General features: G+C 35.4%; 1 protein-coding gene across 1 annotated transcript in view; it reads left to right on the forward strand.

The window, feature by feature from the left end:
• LOC138322216 (uncharacterized) overlaps window positions 1–20,237 on the forward strand; it is a 33,225-nt gene extending 12,988 nt beyond the window's left edge. Inside the window, exon 4 of the mRNA XM_069266263.1 lies at window positions 18,934–20,237. Within this exon, the coding sequence (XP_069122364.1) occupies window positions 18,934–20,237 (1,304 nt within the window). The remainder of the gene's footprint in view (window positions 1–18,933) is intronic.
• Window positions 20,238–20,860: the final 623 nt, after the last annotated feature.

Genomic DNA, 20,860 nt, shown 5'->3' on the forward strand with positions numbered 1-20,860 from the left:
TCATTCTCATTTTCATAATCACTCGTCATTATCATAAGTCCTTTCAAATCTTCCTTAGTAATATTAATGATTATGATTAATTAACTAAACATAATTGAGCTGTTGGTATAAATAAAGGCACCACACAGCATTCATACCACTTACACCACATACACGGACCTACTCGCACATACATATATTCTATTTTTCTCACAAACAAGAAAAGTCCTCACTTACATACTCATCTTTACACCCATACATACACATTAGAAAAAACACGAAAAGGAAAAGAGAAATAAAGTAGTAAACAATAGATTGAGAAAGAGAGGAAGAGAACAGAGATAAACGAGAAAGAGACTGGGCTAGAGACAAAAAATAACCCTTTGATATTTTTCCATTAATGTGGCATTTATGCTCGGTGAACGTGAGTTTTGCTTGGAATTGTTAAGACGTATGTGTTAGAATTTGAAGAATACTTCGATAAAATAGAATAAGAAGATCAATAATAATCAAGCTTATGACTATGCCTGCCCTTATATATTACAATTACGCAATAATATATACCGGTATAAGTATATATTCATACAAAAATATATACAGGAAATCCATGTGCTTATAATTTCATGAGTTTTCCCCATTTCCTCCATTTATTTTTACATTTCTGATGTGCAGTTTCACCATTGCTGCAAGCAATATGTATTTGAGAAGTATAATGCTCATAGATACAATTAATAAGTGCATGTGGATTTAAAGCTTTATGTAGACATCTTGGTTTATATATGTAAAATTTTACTATGATTAAAATTTCATTATCTAGTCTATTTGTTGGAGAAGGTCTATCATTCAGACACATACCAAAATGAAAACTTGGCTTATTATATTGAAATGGGATATACAAAGCATTTAAAAGTGTCTCTATAGTTTGCAAAAATCTCTGAGTCTCCCTGCATTCCCATAAAATATGAACAATATTCTCATTTTCAAGATTATAGATTACATATTGGATTATTAACTAATCCTACTTTATATAAAAATGAGTTTGTTGTTAAAATATTTTGAACTACCCTGTATTGAAACCATTGTAGCTTTGTGTTGTTAGTTATCTTGAAAGGATTGTTATATATTTTGTCCCAATTTAATTCAATTTCATCAAATAGATACTCCCATTTTCTTCTACCAGGTGAAATAAAATCACCATTCATGGCCTTATTGATTATTTAATGGGTTCGTCTAATCATTAGATAGCTTATTCTTTTAAGTAGTACATCCAATAGAACGATTGACTCCGTACTCGGGATAACAAAGATAAATGACTGAATTACTAGGAGCAAAACAAAATCTATACCTTTTTACATCGATACACGTACTTAAAGAATTTGGGCAGTCAAAAATCATAATTTCAGTTTATGCTGGAAATGGCTTTATTAGACCGTGTAGAAACCTCTCCGTGCCGCGCGCGACCGGAATAACCTGTAAACCGCTGTTATCGTGGTCAAATTTTCTGACCACCCGATTATGCATATTTTCTAGCCCTAAACCGTGTGACGTCATAATAGTCCGTGGCTTATGGCTGTACTATAACTGATGTGCTATCACTTATATCGACGGTCACAGGAAAAGCCGATCAAAGATTGTTTTATGATTACTTTTGAGTGAAGTTAATCGTACAATAACTTCGGCTCGAATATAAATAATTAAAAGAGTGAAATTCGATGTTTCAAGACTCTAATTTATGCTCTAATAGCAGGTATCTTCGTGTAATTATGAAAGAAAATCCACATAGAAATAAAACTTTCAGAATTTTTGTCGAGGAGTTCAGCAACAAATAAGCTTTACTTAGACAATATTTTCCTGTAGTCTGTATCTTTGATACATTGTGAATTGCAAAGTTTGTGACTGTAAAATGAAATTTTACGTAACAATTTAAGAAATCCTTGATTAAAGCATCAAGGATATAATGCTTGACATACGTACACACCGATGAGTGATCATTACAAACATTGTGTTGTGTGGTGCTAACCGAATAAATCGAGATACATTTATTGCAATACCGTAAAACGTTTCAACATGTGGTAGAACGAATTAACTTTTGATATTATAAAAGATCAAATAATTGAGATATTAAGCAAAACAAACTAGTTTTTTCAGACCGTGCGGTCGCTTTCAATTTTTAATCGATATACGAGTAGATACACCAATGTTATAGATATATAATTAGCCATGCCTTTGGTTTGATGGTTATGAAATACCTGGGCCAGGATTTTGTTTACCTGTACACAATGCCATTCATCGAACTCACCTGTAATTACCTGGCCGCGGGCAATTTGCTATACGGTGGACTATATCGGGTATTTGCTATTGTCTTACTGTCAATCAGGTTAGGACATCCGTTAATTGAATTATGGAAACCCCGTACATCTATGCTCTAGGATTTTTATTGTCACCTCTATTTTTAAAACGAAGATGTAAAAACAAATGGAAATAAAATATACCTGATCATACCTAGGAATATATATTACATACACATATATATATATGTGGTACACAGGTAAAACAAAAATGGAAGGTGACTTATTCAGAAACAAAAATGGTTCTAAAAACTATTTCAACTAAAGGTTTAACCTTAAAAATTATTCCAGTCTAGTACTGTAATTACGGAATCGTGGCATATAGCAATTTTCCGTAATTTCTAAGGTATTAGTAAAAATTCTAAGCATGTATTTTCACCGTTTCGAATCTAAATGTACATGTATAGTCATACAAGAAGGGTTACAGCATTATCACACTAAATACACTTATTTAAATATCACTTAGTATATTTTTAAAAAGGTACAAGATATTACATCAATTTATAATGCCTGTATACAAGTAATTTCAATTTTCATTTGAACACTTTATGTGGTTACTTTTTGGATTATACGATAAATGTTCATATATCATACTATTAAATCTCGGTATGATATACAAAACGGTCGACAATGAATAAACTATTTTAAGAATTTAGTATAATTTTGAAATAATGAATTTAAATCTTCACTTAAACAGTAATTTAGGAACATATATCAGAAATACCATTGATGAATTTCTGCTTTTTAGTAAACGTTATGGATAAAGTTTCAAAGGCAACAATATAGATAAAAATATCATTTTCGGTATAAGTTCGGTACTGTTACTCCAATATCACATAACTGATAACCGTCCACATGTTTTTTTTACTTAAAAACTGTGCCGTGTTTGCATCGTTATAGCAGAAGTTTGAAATAAAAACACGGATTCTAGATATATTCATGCTAAATTTTGGGATTTTACTCGTAAAAAGATAGTGTTACATTATACTGTTTTTTATTACACTGATATTTACATCATATGCTTTCTAAATCTCAGTCCAGACTGATCCGAACATCATTTTGATATCGCTATCAAATTGGACTGATTATCTAATCTAAAGTTAGATATATGCTTGTTTGAATTTTTGAAATGGTGTAAATGGAACGTTTGGAAACTGAAAATATCTACATCATAAAGCTAGAATAACTATTTACTCGAAAATCTCAAATCGTAGATCTAACGTATACGTATACATGTATAGTACTAGGCTTACCTTGTGTAGCCGCGGACTACTCTGACATCACCAGACCACGTGACCACCTAGCTCATTATCTCTAAACCGTAGTCGACACTACCCGTAAATCACGACCAAAACCAACCGATAGCGCTAATTTTTCATTCATCCAAAGCAATATCCTGACGTAATATCAAAAAAAAATTTTGGCTGCACATATCCTTTAATCAGAATGCTAGTGTGCCAAAGGTTGCCTGTATATTCAGCATGACCCTTGCTTGGGAGTTGGTATGTAAATATGATATTAACAATGAGAGACGATCATTCAATTTACAGAAAGTTCTAGACATTCTCGTGGAACAAATACGCACGGACCTGGACTTACTTTATCGTGTTACGGAGTTAGTATGTGCTGACGATTTTATATCAAGATGTTAGCTTGCTCACTCATTCTACTACAAATTCTTTCTTTAGGGTACGCAAATACTCTTGATGATACCAAGCGTTTGTACTAAGACCTGGAACCAGTTTTTGAAGATGCACATATGCGCCCTGTAATGAATTTATCTTAAGTTGTAGAAATAAAAGTAGACCTTTACTTGGTTGGAATATACTCCTTTGACGTCAGTACGCAGGTACTCCGCTGTAACGTATACTGGTCTATAATGTGGAGAAATAGGATGCTGCAATGGGATCCTGATCACTACGGAGGCTTAGATGGTTTGAACATTCCACTAACAAGTGTTTGGTCTCCGGATTTAATTATTGGTAACGCTAGAGGGGATAATAAAGTATTAGCTGACGGGCTTAGTGAGCAAATCGGGCTATCAGCTGAAGGAACACTGATATGGTGGCCAGGAGGGAATACCGAAACGAACTGCACCTTTGACATAACGTATTATCCTTTCGATATCCAAACGTGTCAAATTGTTTTAGAAAAATTGTATCTGAATGATTCTAAACAGTCTTTAGATCCATTGACGTACGCCATCAATACCGACATGTACCAACCGAATGGAGAGTGGGAACTGAGTCGCACTGAAGTGACAAAATCTGTTCTTCTGTTTGAAGGTTACAATTTTACCCAACTATTTTATACCATTGAATTAACAAGAAGATGGCACAGGAAATGCTTAACAATAATATTGCCGATAGTGATCTTATCCTTCATCAACTGCTTCTGTTTTTGTATGCCTGCTTCAAGTGGTGAAAAGACTGGACTTGCCATATCAATTTTTCTCACCTTCATCTTTCTGCTATCTGGATTGAGTGACAATATCCCACCGTCGTCTGTGACAATGTCTGTTTTTGAGGTGTACATCAATGTACAGCTGACTTTAAGTGGATTATGTGTGGTTCTTACAATACTGACAATGTCTGTATATTATACCCAAAGTACCACGAACGTCTCATGGTGGAAATCTCTGCTGCGTCATATGTTCTGCATGTCAAAGGCAAAGAGTGTTTGTATTAATCCTTCGGGCAGTACTGTTATGAAACACAATGGCATTAGCAACACGGAATCATTGATTAGTGATATAAGATTGGAAGATATACCTAAGAATTATCCATGCATGAAAAGAACTCTCGGGAGAGGTGATTTAATTGATACATCTAAAGGCCAGAGTCCTGAGGCTGGATTTGTACAGAACCTATGTGCGGTTGGGGATGTACAGAATCAGAATTATGTATTTGAGGAAGGAAATATATGCCAGGACATAGCTGAACGAATGGACAAAATGTTGTTTAAAATATTTATCGTTCTCAATTCCCTTGAGTTGATAGCCCTGTTTATATTACCTGCGAATCGTTGAAATGGGTACAATCTTTGTTTTGTAACAACGAGTTGATTTGTTACCTCTCGTGGATGTATTCCTTTTCATCGAGGACATGGTCATCTGTGATCCTCGGCATACGCTGCTTCAATTTCGAGTAACATGCATACATTTGTATTTTTGCTTTTCATCTTTGTGTAACCATAAATGGTAAACGCAAATACTTGAAAGATGTACAAATTTTGATATATTGTCCCGAAAAATTGGTCTACCATGTTTTTACAAATAAATGACCTCAACCCTCATTTCCGGTCACAGGAGTCAAATAGGCCATTAAAGAACTTCTGGTAAATAACTATGAAAGCTAAATACCTAATATCTTTATTGTTTGTTTAAGTTGGGCGTCTTTAGCCTATTTGGTGTTTTGAATTTTATCTATTTTATACATCTGTTAAATTCTACTATATGTTGATTAATAATCAAATGGTACATTTACTTGGCCTCTTGTTCATCGATGCATGCGTTTGCCTTAACATCGACAATGTCATGTATCATGCAATGCACTGTTGGCGATGCTTTTACCTTTTACTCAACCTTTTCCTGTACTTGTTGTTGTGGATTGTTAGTCTCGATAGAATGATCTTAGTAACGTCCTATTGACAACCGTGATGATTTAAGGACGTGTCAGGTATAGATTGTAGAGGAAACCCGGAGAAAACCATTGCCCAGCGGCCAGTACCTTACAACTGCCCCACAAGGGATTCCAACTAGCAACCAGCAGTGAAGGGCTTGTAGTAATGTGGGGACAACTTAAGAACTCGGCCATCGCGGCACCACAAATGATTTTTTGTTCAGTCATATGAAAACATAGAATTTATGATGAAAGAATTTCAATCGTGCACATTGTGAATGACTCAGCTATGGACACTATTATAACCATCCGATGACAAAGCATTAAGGTGTTATCATATTGTTATAGACAAAAATGTTATTCTTAATGGTCAAAACGACCGTGTTTTTGTTTTACAAGTGATTTGTTCTGTAATCGTTATGATATCACTGTTCCATATTTTGTTTGCCTAGAAAGGGGAATATCAAATGTTATATCAGTAGAAATACCATTAGATCTTTATTGAAGATAAATAAGCAGAGCTCCATTATATGTCATCAATATCCATTAGGCTATTATTGGTAATAAATTCATTAGATTTTTATTGATGATCAATAAGCGCAGCAGGTCTCCATTATTTATCATGAATATTCATTAGATTTCCATTGATGATTAATAAGCGCTGCAGGGGAGGACGCCACAAAATGTCATGAATATTAATTAGATTTTTATTGGTTATAAGTAAGCGTAGCAGGACTCAATTATGTTCTAATAAAGAAGAAAGTTACAAATCCGAAACTTAATAATTTTGCTACCTAAAGAAACTTTTCTTCCAAAAAGGATTTGAACACACCATTTTTGAATAAGACATTTCCTTTAGTATTTCAATTTATGGAACATTTTGTTGTAAATGTAATTTAGGTAGTCAACATTGATATGCTAATAAAACAGAACAAAAGACAATAAATTATGTTTATTCGTTTGATTGTGAGTGTTATAATGATTGTAACGAAAATTGATTTATCGTTTGCATGTTAATATTCGACCACCTTTTCCGTGCAAATCGCGGAAAAGTCATGTAATTTGACATACAAATGATTGGATATTAAAAGTTGTATCGAGTATCAGCTAGAGACCCTGTGTACCCTGTTTTACACCGAAAAAATGAAATAATGTACACGATGATGTTTCACCACGGAAACTGAGTGCGTCACAAAGAATATTGATATTTCCTTAAAATTACGTTTTAGGAAGAAACCACTGAACCTATCATACATCAACTTCGCTAGACAAAGATATTCAGTACGATGCTCTACCTGAAACCCTTGGCGGATCTCATGTCTAAAGAGAAGTTCCTTATTCAAATTCTGATTGGATGCTGCTAGGTTCAGCCGACCAATGACAAACCGTTTTCTATATGCCAACAACACTGAACAGAAGTGATGTCAGTGACCATTGAGGCACACCATTTCCGTCATCAATAGCTTCTACAAATGTCTAATTACCATTTCGTCAATTATTAAATGTTTTAGGTCTGTTACATGAAGTAATTAGATACGTTTCTTTCTAAATAGATAGAAAAACTAAATGCATAATGCGTAGTTTCTGTTTCACAAAGTATAACCACAGGCGTTTGGCTCTATGGATATTATTCTCTCTATATATATATGTAATACTGTGTCAAGGTATATAACTTGGCCGGTCATATAACACTACCCAATTTCAGAAAAAAGTATGATTATTAACAAACTGTATAAGATGTGACAATGGGAAGATTCTCAATCGACAGCCAGATAATTTATGTTTAATTTGGTATATGATACAATATATATTATGCGGTATAAATGTCTCCAGAAACAACGGAAAACAATCAGATTTCAACTGGTCGGACAATGTGATGTAGTTCGATAGACACGCCAGGGCGCATGGGTATCTCAAACACCACTGCATGACAACGCTTCAACTTCACAAGAATAAAAGCTAGGAAGAAAACAAACTTAACGGTATGTTAGTGTACATCTATATGCCATCCTCTGAGAAAATGTATGTCTCTCGCCGCCATGTTAGTATGTGTGTAGAACTTTTGTTTTTTCGGCGTTGATCGACTCTCGCAAATTATTTGACCAACCTACGCCGAGAGACACATGTTAATAATTATACTTTTCAATCTAATTAAAATTAGAGTTGTAATTCCGCTCCACTCACGTTACGCTCCAATATAAGATCTAACGATGCCCCATTCGGGGTCACCTCAGCATGACCCCTATGGTTAGCCAATCAGCGTGTCGCCTACGGAATCTTCGGTGTGGTTGATTCATTCGGAAGTGTAAACGGATAATAGTACGTCCCGAAATATTCCGATTCCAGGCGAGAGGTCATTCTAAGGTGACCTCGAACGGGGCATCGTTAGATCTTGTATTGGAGCGTAACGCGGAATTGCAAGTCTAATTTTAATTAGATTGTTATACTTTTTTTCTGAAATTGGGTAATGTTATATGAACGGCCGAGTAATAGACATTGACACAGTATTACATATATATATAGAGAGAGAAAAATGTCCATAGAGCAAAACTTCTGTAGTGTAGTTAAACAAATTATGCAAAGATATACCTCATCTCTTGATAAAATTGGCCTCTGAGGCATCAAAATTGATGTGCGAATAAATAACTTACAAATACACGTATGCTTATCTTTGGTATTTTTTATCAGCTGCATACGACGTTTTGCAAAAGGAACTGCCATTTTCTCTATTTATTGGTTGCTTATTCCGTACATAGAAGAGGCACAAATGTGGTCATCAAGCAGGTGGCACAGTGCCGGAATTTCAACTTTGACGTGAGTTCTGTAAAGGGAGAGTATCATACTGAATACTCTTGGCTTGTGTAGTTGATTTTATTTATAAATGACTGGTGTTTTTACTGTATTTTGATTAGCCGATACGTTTCTTAGAAGTATTCATCAACTGCGATATAAACCCCGAAATCGGCGGCGAAAAGCACGCGAGGTTACTGGACTCGGTCCAGATGCCTCTCACGAGTCCAGTAACCTGTGTCAAAAATAGATCGAGGGAAACACCCTTAAGATGTGACTTCATAATCACTTTTAACGTCGAGTCGTAAGATCAACGGTCATCAACTGCAAACTTCAATTGATAATGAACAAATTAATCAAGAACGATAGACAGCGATAAAATAATCCGGTTCATCCAGTCTGAGACATTAACAAGAGGCATTTGGATATTTACCATATACAACATGTAATTGATAAACTACATTTGTAAAAAGAACATTTGCAAATATCATCCTCTTTATTGTAGTAAAGTCTTTTTGAGAGTCAGGTTAATATCTTGTAAATGTCATTATAATAAAAACAGTTATCGACCTATTTTCAGGTGGATACGATGAGTTATCAACCCTCGAAAATGATATAACACTCGGCCTCCGGCCTCAGGATATATCACTTACTCGGGTTGATAACTCACCGTATCCACCTGAAACTAGGTCGATAATTGTATAATATATACCACATATTCCCATTAACATTAAACGATGTCATTAGATGCCACTGTGTGGCCATTATGCATTGCTAACGAAAACTCATTAATTTACAGTAAAGATGCAATTTCTTCTAACTTTATCCAATTTGCTTCGCGACGCAGGTTTGCATTTTTCTTGGTTAAGTGTATCTCGCATTAGAAGAAAGCAATCATATATTGTTAAACATTGAAGAAAACGTTATGCAGAAAACGGCACATTCAGAACGGTCATCATGGTCATATGACAATGTACAGAGCGCAGTGTGTTGAAACCATTAAATGCTTATATATGTTTAAATTATTAAAATTACAATATGATCGCTGGCTCGTTTAGTATGTATTTGCTGACCAATTCATGATAATGACATTTCTCATTGACTACTTACTGCTTTTATCTAATCATTAGATTGCTTTTAACTGTTAAGTAAGACATCAAATTGATCAGGACGATTGATTCCGTACTTGGGGTAATAAAGATAATTGAATGAATTGCTAGAATCAGGACAAAATCTATATCACTTCAAATCGATGCGATACCCGTACTTAATGAGAACGCTAGTGTGACTAACGTTCCCTGAGTATTCAGCATGTCACTTGGGAGTTGGTATGTAAATATGATATTAACAATGAACGACGATCATTCAAATTACCGACTGCTCTAGACACTCGTGAAAGCACTTGGATCGGACACACACTGAGCTGGAAATACTTCATCGTATCTCAGAAGTATTGTACTGACGATTCCATATCAAGATGTTAGCTTGCTTAATCATTCTTGTACAGATTCTTTCTTTAGGATACGCAAATACTCTTGATGAATACAAGCGTTTGTACCAAGACCTGGAACCAGTTTTTGAGGACGCACATCTTCGCCCTGTAATGAACTTATCGGAAATCGTAGAGGTAAGAGTAGACCTTTACTTAGCTGGAATACACTCGTTTGACGTTACTTCCCAAGTACTCCGCTGTAATATGTTCTGGAATATTTTGTGGAGAAATAGGATGTTGCAATGGAACTCTGATCACTATCGAGGCATAGAAAAGTTGATCATTCCCCTAAAGAGTGTTTGGTCTCCGGATTTAATTATTGGTAACGCTATAGGGGATAATAAAGTTCTAAGAGACGGAAGTGGTGAGGAAATTTGGCTATCAGCTGATGGAAATCTGATATGGTGGCCAGGAGGGAATACCGAAACGAGCTGCACCTTTGACATTACGTATTATCCTTTCGATATCCAAACGTGTCAAATTGTTTTAGAGAAATGGTATCTGAATGATTCTAAACAGTCTTTAGATCCATTGACATACGCCATCAATACCGACATGTACCAACCGAATGGAGAATGGGAACTGAGTGGCACGAAAGTGACAAAATCTGTTCTTCTGTTTGAAGGTCACAATTTTACCCAAATATTTTATACTATTGAATTAACAAGAAGATGGCACAGGAAATGTTTAACAATAATTCTGCCGATAGTGATCTTATCCTTCATCAACTGCTTCTGTTTTTGTATGCCTGCTTCAAGTGGTGAAAAAACTGGACTTGCCATAGCAATTTTTCTCACCTTCATCTTTTTGCTATCTGGCTTGAGTGAGAGTATTCCCCCGTCGTCTGTGACAATGTCTGTTTTTGAGGTGTACATCAATGCACAGCTGACTTTAAGTGGATTATGTGTGGTTCTTACAATACTGACTGTGTCTGTGTATTATACCAAAAGTACCACGACCATCTCTTGCTGTAAATCTCTTCTACGTCATCTGTTCTGCATTTCAACACCAAAGAGTGTCTGTATCAATCCCTCGGGCAGTACAGTTATGAAACACAACAGTATTCGCAACACGGAATCATTGATTAACGATATTAAATTGGAAGGTAGACCTAACAATAACCCATGCATGAAGAAAACTCTCAGGAGGGGTGACCGTATTGATACATTTAATGACCAGAGTCCTGAGGCTGGATTTGTACAGAATTCATGCGCGGTCGAGTATATACAAGACCAGAATGATGTCTTTGAGGAAGAAAATACATGTCAGGATATAGCTGAACGAATAGACAAAATGTTGTTTATAACATTTATCGTTTTCAATTCCCTTGAGTTGATAGTCCTGTTTACATTACTTGCTAAATGTTGAAATGGGTGTATATTTTTATATTTTGTGTTGTAATAAGTCATGAGTTATACTGATGTAATTCCGGGTAACATGCATATTTTGTACTTTGCTGTTCATCGTTTTATAAGCATAAAAAGTAAATGCATTTACTTGAAAAGTGTACAAATGTGGTTATCTGAAATGAAAGATTGGTCTATGAAGTTTAATTGAATGACTGCGGTCATATACAGTCACAGGAGGCAAAAATAGGTCAATTTCATTAAAAAAAAACCTTGTGGTCAATAACTATGAAGCCTAGATACTTGATATTGGTACTGTGTCATAATGGGATAAAGGGCAAAAAGGGATAAAGTTCGTTCAATTGAATGACCTTGACGTTAATTCCAGGCACCATGGGTCAAATAGACAAACATTTTAAAATGATATCTTGTTAATAACTAAACGACATAGATAACTAATATTTATCATATCGGGATGAAAGCCTTCAAAGTTTGCTCAAAGGAATTACATTGGCTTTCAATCAAAGTCACAAGGGTCCAACGGGCTTAAACCTATAAACGATTTCTTTTGAATAATTGTAGGCCTAGGGATGAAATATTGAGTCTGTACCATGCTGGGTACGCTACTCTGACCACGTGATAAGTGTATCGTAGTGTAGTGCGATCACCCGTGGGTCTCCGACGATGGTGTTAAATGTTCCAATTTAGTCAATGACTTCCTGTAATGATATAAAGTTATATGTGCTGTAATTTTCATACTCACGAATCAAGGAGAACTTTAAATATGTTATTCAGCACCAAAAGTTACCAACATTTTGAGAGTATCAATGCTTACAATCCATAGGAATTAATTTTAGAAGTACCAATAAGAGCTGAAATTTAATTTTGGTAATAAGTACATACAGTCAAATCATGAAGCCAATTTGTTGTATGCAATTTCACGCCACGTTTTTACAGTGTTATTAACAATTTTAAAGTGATTTTGGAGGTATGTTTGATTCTTAATATGTATAAGGCTTGTCTGTCCATGTCGATGACTTTCACAGCTTAGTTCATCAAACCTAATGGCTTTCAATGATAACTGAAGAAAATTTAGCATGTCAAAATATTCGCCCAGTTACGGCACACATAACTTTAAGAGGCCTAGATACTTGTTCAAATGTATGCTTTCGGCCTTATTTCAAGGTAGAAAAGGTCAAATAGACTAAAATCTTGAACAACTTATTATCAGTAAATAAGAAACGTAGATACCTGATATTGGGACTTTGGCATGCTTGAATGAAAGGCCATTGTCAATGAAAACAACTTCAGTCTGAGTAAGTGATAGATCTGTATTCAAAGCATTTCAAATGTGTTCACAATGTCTTTATTTCTTGTTAAAGAAAAGTTGTTTTCCTTTAGTCAATTTGGTATTTGGTATTTAATATGTTTTTTTGTAACTGTGAACTTCTATATGTGGTATCATTTTGATAAACAAATGACCGATAATGGCATTTTGATTATCGATGCATGCGTTTTCCTTAAAGTTAACAATATAATGTATCATCAAACTGTTGGTGATGCTTTTCGAAAACACCTATTTACTTATATCCAACGGCTATTGGGATTTCAGATTGTTAATCTCGGTAAATCTTAGTAACGTCCTACTGACAACCGTGATAATTGAAGATAAATAAGCGCTACAGGGCACCATTCTAAAAGAAGAAAACGTTACAATTTAGAAACATAAAATGTTTGCTGTCTAAAGAAATTGCTCTTCCAAAAGGATTCGAACACAACATTTCTGAATAAGATATTTCCTTTAATATTGTATGTATTTTTTGTTGTAAATGTAATTTTGGTAGTCAACTTTGAAATGCTAATAAAGCAGAACAAAAGATAATAAACTATGTTAAGTCGTTTAATTGTGAGTGTTCAAACGATTGAAACGAAAATTGGTTCATGAAACAAAATGTTTTTCATGTCAACATTTGACCACAAATTTATTTGACGTGCAAATCTTATCTAGCATTTATCATAAACCATCGTTCTTTGAATTGATTATGTGTGTTATATTTGTATTTCTTTCACTCGTTACTGGCAAGAGAGTTTTCCACACGTATCTACTACTTGCAGCACAAAGGTTGTTCCAACATAGCACCTTCCTTTCATCATCTTCGACAACAATGTCAAGTTTTTTTAGCCCACCATCATCAGATGGTGGGCTATTCAAATCGCTTTTCGTCCGTTGTCTGTGGTCCGTCAGTCCGTTAACATTTCATGTTACCGCTATTTCTCAGAAAGGGCTGAAGGGATCCTTCTCAAATTTCACATGTATGTTTCCATAGGGCTCTTATTGTGCATATTGTATTTTGGGACCCATCGGTCGACAAGATGGTCGACAGACCGCTATCTTGGATTTTGATAGTTAAAGTTTGTTACCGCTTTTTCTCAGAAAGTACTGAAGGGATCTGTCTCAAATTTCATGTGCAGGTTCCCCTAGGGATCTAGTTGTGCATATTGCATTTTTGGACCGATCGGTTAACAACATGACCGACAGACCGTCATCTTTAATTTTGAAAGTTAAAGTTTGTTACCGCTTTTTCTCAGAAAATACTGAAGGGATCCTTCTCAGATTTCATGTGCAGGTTCCCCTAGGGCCCTAGTTGTGCATATAGCTTTTCTGGACCGATCGGTTAACATGACCGACAGGCCGCTATCTTTGATTTTGACAATGAAAGTTTGTTACTGATATTTCTCAGAAAGTACTGAAGAGATCTGTCTCAAATTTCATGCGCAGGTTCCCCAAGGGGTCTAGTTGTGCATATTGCACATTGCATTTTGTACCGATCGGTCAACAAGACGGCCGACAAGCAGCCATCTTGGATTTTGATAATTGAAGTACCCAATATGTAGTAAAAGTTTGAAAAGCAGAAAAAAAATCCCTCTTTCCATTGTCAGACATAGATCATTCTTTAATGGGCGCCAAGATCCCTCTGGGATCTCTTGTATTTATTTATTTCCAATTCAACAGAATAAAAGGTCCATTTAGAGAATGGATAACAAAATAAATACATTTAACATAAATATAAAACGTCACACATAAGAATTGGTTGTCTAGGTAAGAACAATTAAAAGCACTATTGACACATTTAAAAAGGAAACCTATATCTAAAATTGTCTGGCTTCTAAGCTAGGTTAATAAAAATATTTACAGATGTCAGCGTAAGACCTAGAATTGTTATCAATGTGGGTTTTACAAATGTAAAAACATCAAAATATTTCGTTGGGCAACTTCTAAATTATAAATTAAATATATTTGGTAAGGAAACAGCAGTATTCTAACTGACTGTTCATAAGAATGATATACAAAGACCTTAAAACTGACACCAGCTTCAAACTTTTACATGGTCAAAGAGATTTGGAAAATTAAAATAGAAGGCAGATTGTTGATAAAAACAACTAAAACTTTAGGACCAAGTATCGAGTCTTGGGACACGCCTGAAGCTACATCACACCAACTGGATTTTGGCCCTTTTACAGTAATCCGCTGGAATATACCTTTTATATAGGATGTAAACCAATTTAGAATACTGTCTTTTTTGTTTTTCAAAAACTAAACATAAAATTGGAAGTAACGACACATTTCTGTAATTAGAAACGTCATTACGTTTACCTGATTTGAAAAAGCTCTTCTAGAAACAGTCGGGAAAATGGCCTCGTTCAGTGAACGATTAAACATGTTGCACAGTGGTACACATAACTCTTCGGCACACTCTTTAAAAATAGCAGCAGAAATATTGTCGTAGCCACAAGCCTTTTAAAGATCTATTTGTTTCAGTGCTTTAACATATGTCCATTTCAGAACTATGCTGCTGAAAGGACAGTAATGCAAAATTATAAAACTGCAATTCTTCGAAAACGAAAGTAAATGTGTAAGTGTCATGATCGTAATATAATTTCATCTAATTCAGTTTCGTCTACTCTGTATTGAATTATTTATTATTTTAAGCGTGTCCATACTCGGTGCCAATAGCGTACTAGTTATTTTTGGCGCTTTAGTCTTTCCTGTTCTGAAGGTATACATTGGCCTCCTGGACGACTGTTCTAGCTATACATGTTTGTCTGACTTCAGCTAATAATCACAGACTATACCCACAAGAACATGTTTATATGGCCAGTCTCCCCTTTGAACTTTCTGTGTGATTTGTTTCAGGATAAGGTATGTATTCAATAACACACTTGCTGGTGGGATATATTGTTCTGTTTCATCATACTGGGTCGCTGAGGATTGTGTATTACTTCGTTTTAGATTAACAGAACAAGTTACGAGATCCTCTTTGTATATTTGAAATTAGCAACTTTTCGTCAATTTAGCACACCAGACCTAGCCTAGCCAAAAAAATATCAAAAAATGAATTGATGAAAACAATTTATAAAACTGCCAAAATAAAGTCGATAATTATTTTCGTATACGCATGCGCGAAAATATTGTCCTTGGCATATGGACACGCAAACAGAAGGTACATACACAAGAAACCATTGACTTTCAAAATAAATCGAATTATATCCAAGTACAGATGAAGTGCCCATTCTTTGAACGTTGAAACTGGTAGATACATCGGTATCCCTAGACCACAATGGTTGTGTATTGTTGTGATAGCCATGAGGTTGAAGATGAAGCCCATTTTATTTTATTATGTCCAAGATTTTTAGATTTAAGGGTAAAATACTTAAAACTATACTTTTATCGTCGACCATCTGTTTTCAAGATGATTGAATTGTTTTGTAGTACCCATGTAAAAAGTTGAAGAAATTTTGGTAAATATTCAATTCAGGCAACGGCTAGAAGGAAAGTACTACTAAGTTTATTTATATAATATATGTATTGAACACAAACTTATCGTAGCAAATTGCACACAAGATCTCTCATTACCAGTACTTATTGTCTTTTCTATGTTATTAATTCATGTAGTTTGAAAACTGCAATTAACATTTACATTAACTGCATGTAAATTAACTGTAACTGTATGACACACATATATTTTGTTTCTTGTTTTCTCATGACAAACTTATTAATATTAACACATGTTTTTGTAATGTATATGATATTTTTTGTTGTATTCCATTATCTGTGTTCTCCGCCATCATGCAAATATTTAATATGTTGTCATATGTATGTTTATTGTAATCCTATATACAATAGCATTGTATTAATAATGATATGAAATATAGATAGAGTTATTTCCTTTTCATTGTCATTCCAAAAAAATATTTTCACTCTCATCCTCGGTTTTTCTGTTGACGATGTTGTCAAAATCTGATCAACGAAATTATTTTCCTTTCAGCATCTTTGTTGCAATGCAGTCTAAACGTTGTTTTGGCTTCATGATTTAAGGAAATATTTCTTTCACAACATCCACGTTTCTTCTATCGATGCAGGCTTAACAGATTCAACAAAATCTTCTTACTTTCAGCATATCTACAAATTCTTTGCTTTCTCATCCAGTGTGTTTCTCTTGGAAATGCATTCCAGAAAATAATCGCTTTCTCAATCTTCGTGTTTCTGCTGAAAATTCCGGTTTAACAAAATCTACGAAATCATCTTTATCTCGGCGTCTGTATTGTCCTGTCGATGCTTGATCTGAACGAGTTCCTCGAAAGCATCACTTTCCCAGTCTCTCTGACCAACCACAAACATAAATGTGAAACTGTGACGCCCGGCAGGGCCGAGCCAACCGAACCGAACCCACATATGATATTTTTTGCATTCGCAGTATATCAACTACCGAGAAGTACACTGGACAAGTTCCATGGCATTTTCCCAGTCTCAATTTCATTACTTCTCACGATTGTGTTTCTCCTGGATGGGTTAGCTAAACGAGTTCTACGAAATGATCCTAATCCCAGCTAATATGTGTTTCCCCTGGTGATGAGGACTTAAATAGTTAGTTCTGAAATGTATCTTACTTTGCAGAAGATATTGGCTTAGAAGTTTCAGGAAATATATCAATGACAACATCGGTGTTTTCCCTGTCGATGCGGCTTATTGACTTCCCCAAACTTATCCCTGTCCGTTTTACCTGACTGCTTTTTCATCTTGTCTCAACGAGTTCTACGAAATCATCTAAGTACCAGTTCCTACATGTTTCTTCTGGCTGGATAAGCAATATGCTATGGTGAAGAACAATGTGACCTTTTGTCAGACGATCAACTTCCTGGTTGTGAATGTTTACAATACTTCGCTAGGTTGTCTTCTGGTGGTAACATTACCCGACTGTACGTGTTGAAGGAGGTTATAAACAGGTTGCTGATGCTGCAACCTAATAGCCTCGTGACCTGATCATTTGGAATGTTTAAGGCCATAAGCTCCTTGCTATGAATTGGATGTGGTCTTTTATATTCACGAAGTTCATGGTTTAGAGGTAGTTCAGTCGTGTCTGCTACGTTTGGTCAGAAAAATCTTATGTTCAGAAAAAAACTCTATACCAACATTGATGTTTTCATCTCATTTTTAGTAAATGATGTGTGACAATTTTTTGATCAGTGTTGTCCGATGTCGGAAAAATGACGCAAACCAGCAGTGTACTCCCGATTACCACCTATCCCCGGATATCGGCCGATCATTGTAACCATAGCATAAAGGTGGTTTGTTCGAACGTAATCCAATTTGCTTATATCTTGGTGCGTTGAATTTCGGCATTATATGGAAGCTTTCATGTGTTTTCAAAAATTGCAGAAAAAGTTATGCAGAAAATGGCATAACTAAAACCGTCCTCATGTTCCTATGCAGTCCTTCATGTCAATCAATGGTAATGTGCAAAGCGTAGTATTGAAAGCATTTAAACGTTTAATATGCCTAAATGCTTTTTACGACTGTATTCTAAAACAAATAAGATTACACAATATGTTAGCTGTCTCCTTTTGTATGTATTTACTGATCAATTCCTGATAATACAATTTTGTATTGATTACTTAATGGGTTTCATATTAACACTACTTAGCTCATAACTCTAAGTAGGACATCAAATAGAACGATGGATTCCGTACGTTGGGTTATCATGAAAAAAGGACTGAATTGCTAGAAGCAGAATTTTTTTTATAACTCTTTACATCGATGCGATACCCGTACTTAATTATAATGCTAGTGTGGCAAACGTTCCCTGTATATTCTACATGACAACAGGGAGTTGGTATGTAAATATGATATTAACAATGATAGACAATCATCAGGTCTAGACGATACTCGTAATTGCGCGAGGGACAGACGCACACTAAGTTGAAGTTATTTCATCGTTTCCCGGAATTAGAATTGTACTGACGATTTTATATCAAGATGTCAGCTTGCTTACTCATTCTTTTACAAATTCTTTGTTTAGGGTATGCAAATACTATTGATGATACTAAGCGTCTTTACCAAGACTTGGAACCAGCTTTCGATGCCGCTGATATGCGCCCTGTAACGAACTTATCGGAAGTTGTAGAAGTAACAGTGGATTTTTACTTGGTTGGAATACACTCCTTTGACGTTACTACGCAAGTACTCCGCTGTAATATGTTCTGGAATATATTGTGGAGAAATAGGATGCTGCAATGGGACCCTGATCACTACGGAGGCTTAGATGGTTTGAACATTCCACTAAATAGTGTTTGGTCTCCGGATTTAATTATTGCAAACGCTAGAGGGGATAATAAACTTCAAACTGACGGGTTAAGTGAAAAAATCGAGCTAACAGCTGATGGAACACTGATCTGGTGGCCGGGGCGGGATACAGAAACGAGCTGCACCTTTGACATAACATACTATCCTTTCGATAGCCAAGCATGCCAGGTTGTCTTAGCGAAATGGTATCTGAACGATTCTAAACAGTCTTTAGATCCATTGACGTACGCCATCAATACCGACATGTACCAACCGAATGGAGAGTGGGAACTGAGCGGCACGAAAGTGACAAAATATGTTCTTCTGTTTGAAGGTTACAATTTTACCCAAATATTTTACACCATTGAATTAAGAAGAAGATGGCACAGGAAATGTTTAACAATCATTCTGCCGATAGTGATATTATCCTTCATCAACTGCTTCTGTTTTTGTATGCCTACTTCAAGTGGTGAAAAGACTGGACTTGCCATATCAATTTTTCTCACCTTCATGTTTCTGCTATCTGGCTTAAGTAACAGTATTCCTTCGTCGTCTGTGACAATGTCTGTTTTTGAGGTGTACATCAATGCACAGCTGACTTTAAGTGGATTATGTGTGGTTCTTACAATACTGACTGCGTCTGTATACTATACCCAAAGCACTATGATCATCGTTTGGTGGAAATCTCTTCTTCGTCATCTGTTCTGCACGCTAACACCAAAGATTGTTTTGAAACACAACGGTATTCGCAACACGAATGCAGTTATTGATAATATAGGGTTAGAAGGTAGACCTCAAAATTACCCATTCATGAACAAAACTCTAAAGGGTGGCGACGACATTGATGGCCAAAGTTCCAAGACTAGGTGTGTACAGAACTCACGCGCGGTCGGGTATATACAGGAGCAGAATGTTGAATCGGAGGAAGGAAATATATGGCAGGAGGTAGCTGAAAAAATGGACAAAATTTTCTTCGCGACATTTTTCGTTTTCAATTTACTTGAGGTGATTGCTCTCGTTATATTACTTGCGAATCGTTGAAAAAGTATTTGTAACAAAAGTTGATTTGTTACATCTCATGGATATATTTCTTTTCATCTAGGACATAGTCATCTGTGATCATCGCCATATGCTACTTCAATTTAGGATAACTAACCTATTTTTACTTTATCTTTCATCGTTATATAGGCATAAATTGTAAAACATTTTATATATTTGTAAACTTTAAGTTTCGACACAAATGTTTAGAAAGTCGCCGTTTAACTGTATATAATCTTCAACTTTTGCTGCTGTTGATTTCAATTAGTTAGTCTCGATAAAAATGGTCAATTATATGAATGATGTTTTTGTTTGTGTTTTTGAAATGTCACAGAATATAATTCGGCATCGCCATGGTACAATTACAGGCTTGCTCATAGCTCAACTTTGGACTATAGTGATATTTTGTGCGTATAGGTCCACTCAGGATTACTAGGGTTCATAGAAGTCCGGCGGCTTTTCTTAGTTATATTCTGTAACGGTAGTGGACAACAAGGGAAATCTTCAGTATGATGTCAGTAGTCAGTTTTTGGGTACCAAAACATTAATTTGACTTCTAATGATAACAAAATACCTGAGCTTGGCTTCATTCTAAGGAAGAAAACATATTTAATTTATTGTCCGAT

This window comes from Argopecten irradians, chromosome 4 (assembly GCF_041381155.1).
Source record: "Argopecten irradians isolate NY chromosome 4, Ai_NY, whole genome shotgun sequence".
In the NCBI taxonomy this organism is placed as follows: domain Eukaryota; kingdom Metazoa; phylum Mollusca; class Bivalvia; order Pectinida; family Pectinidae; genus Argopecten; species Argopecten irradians.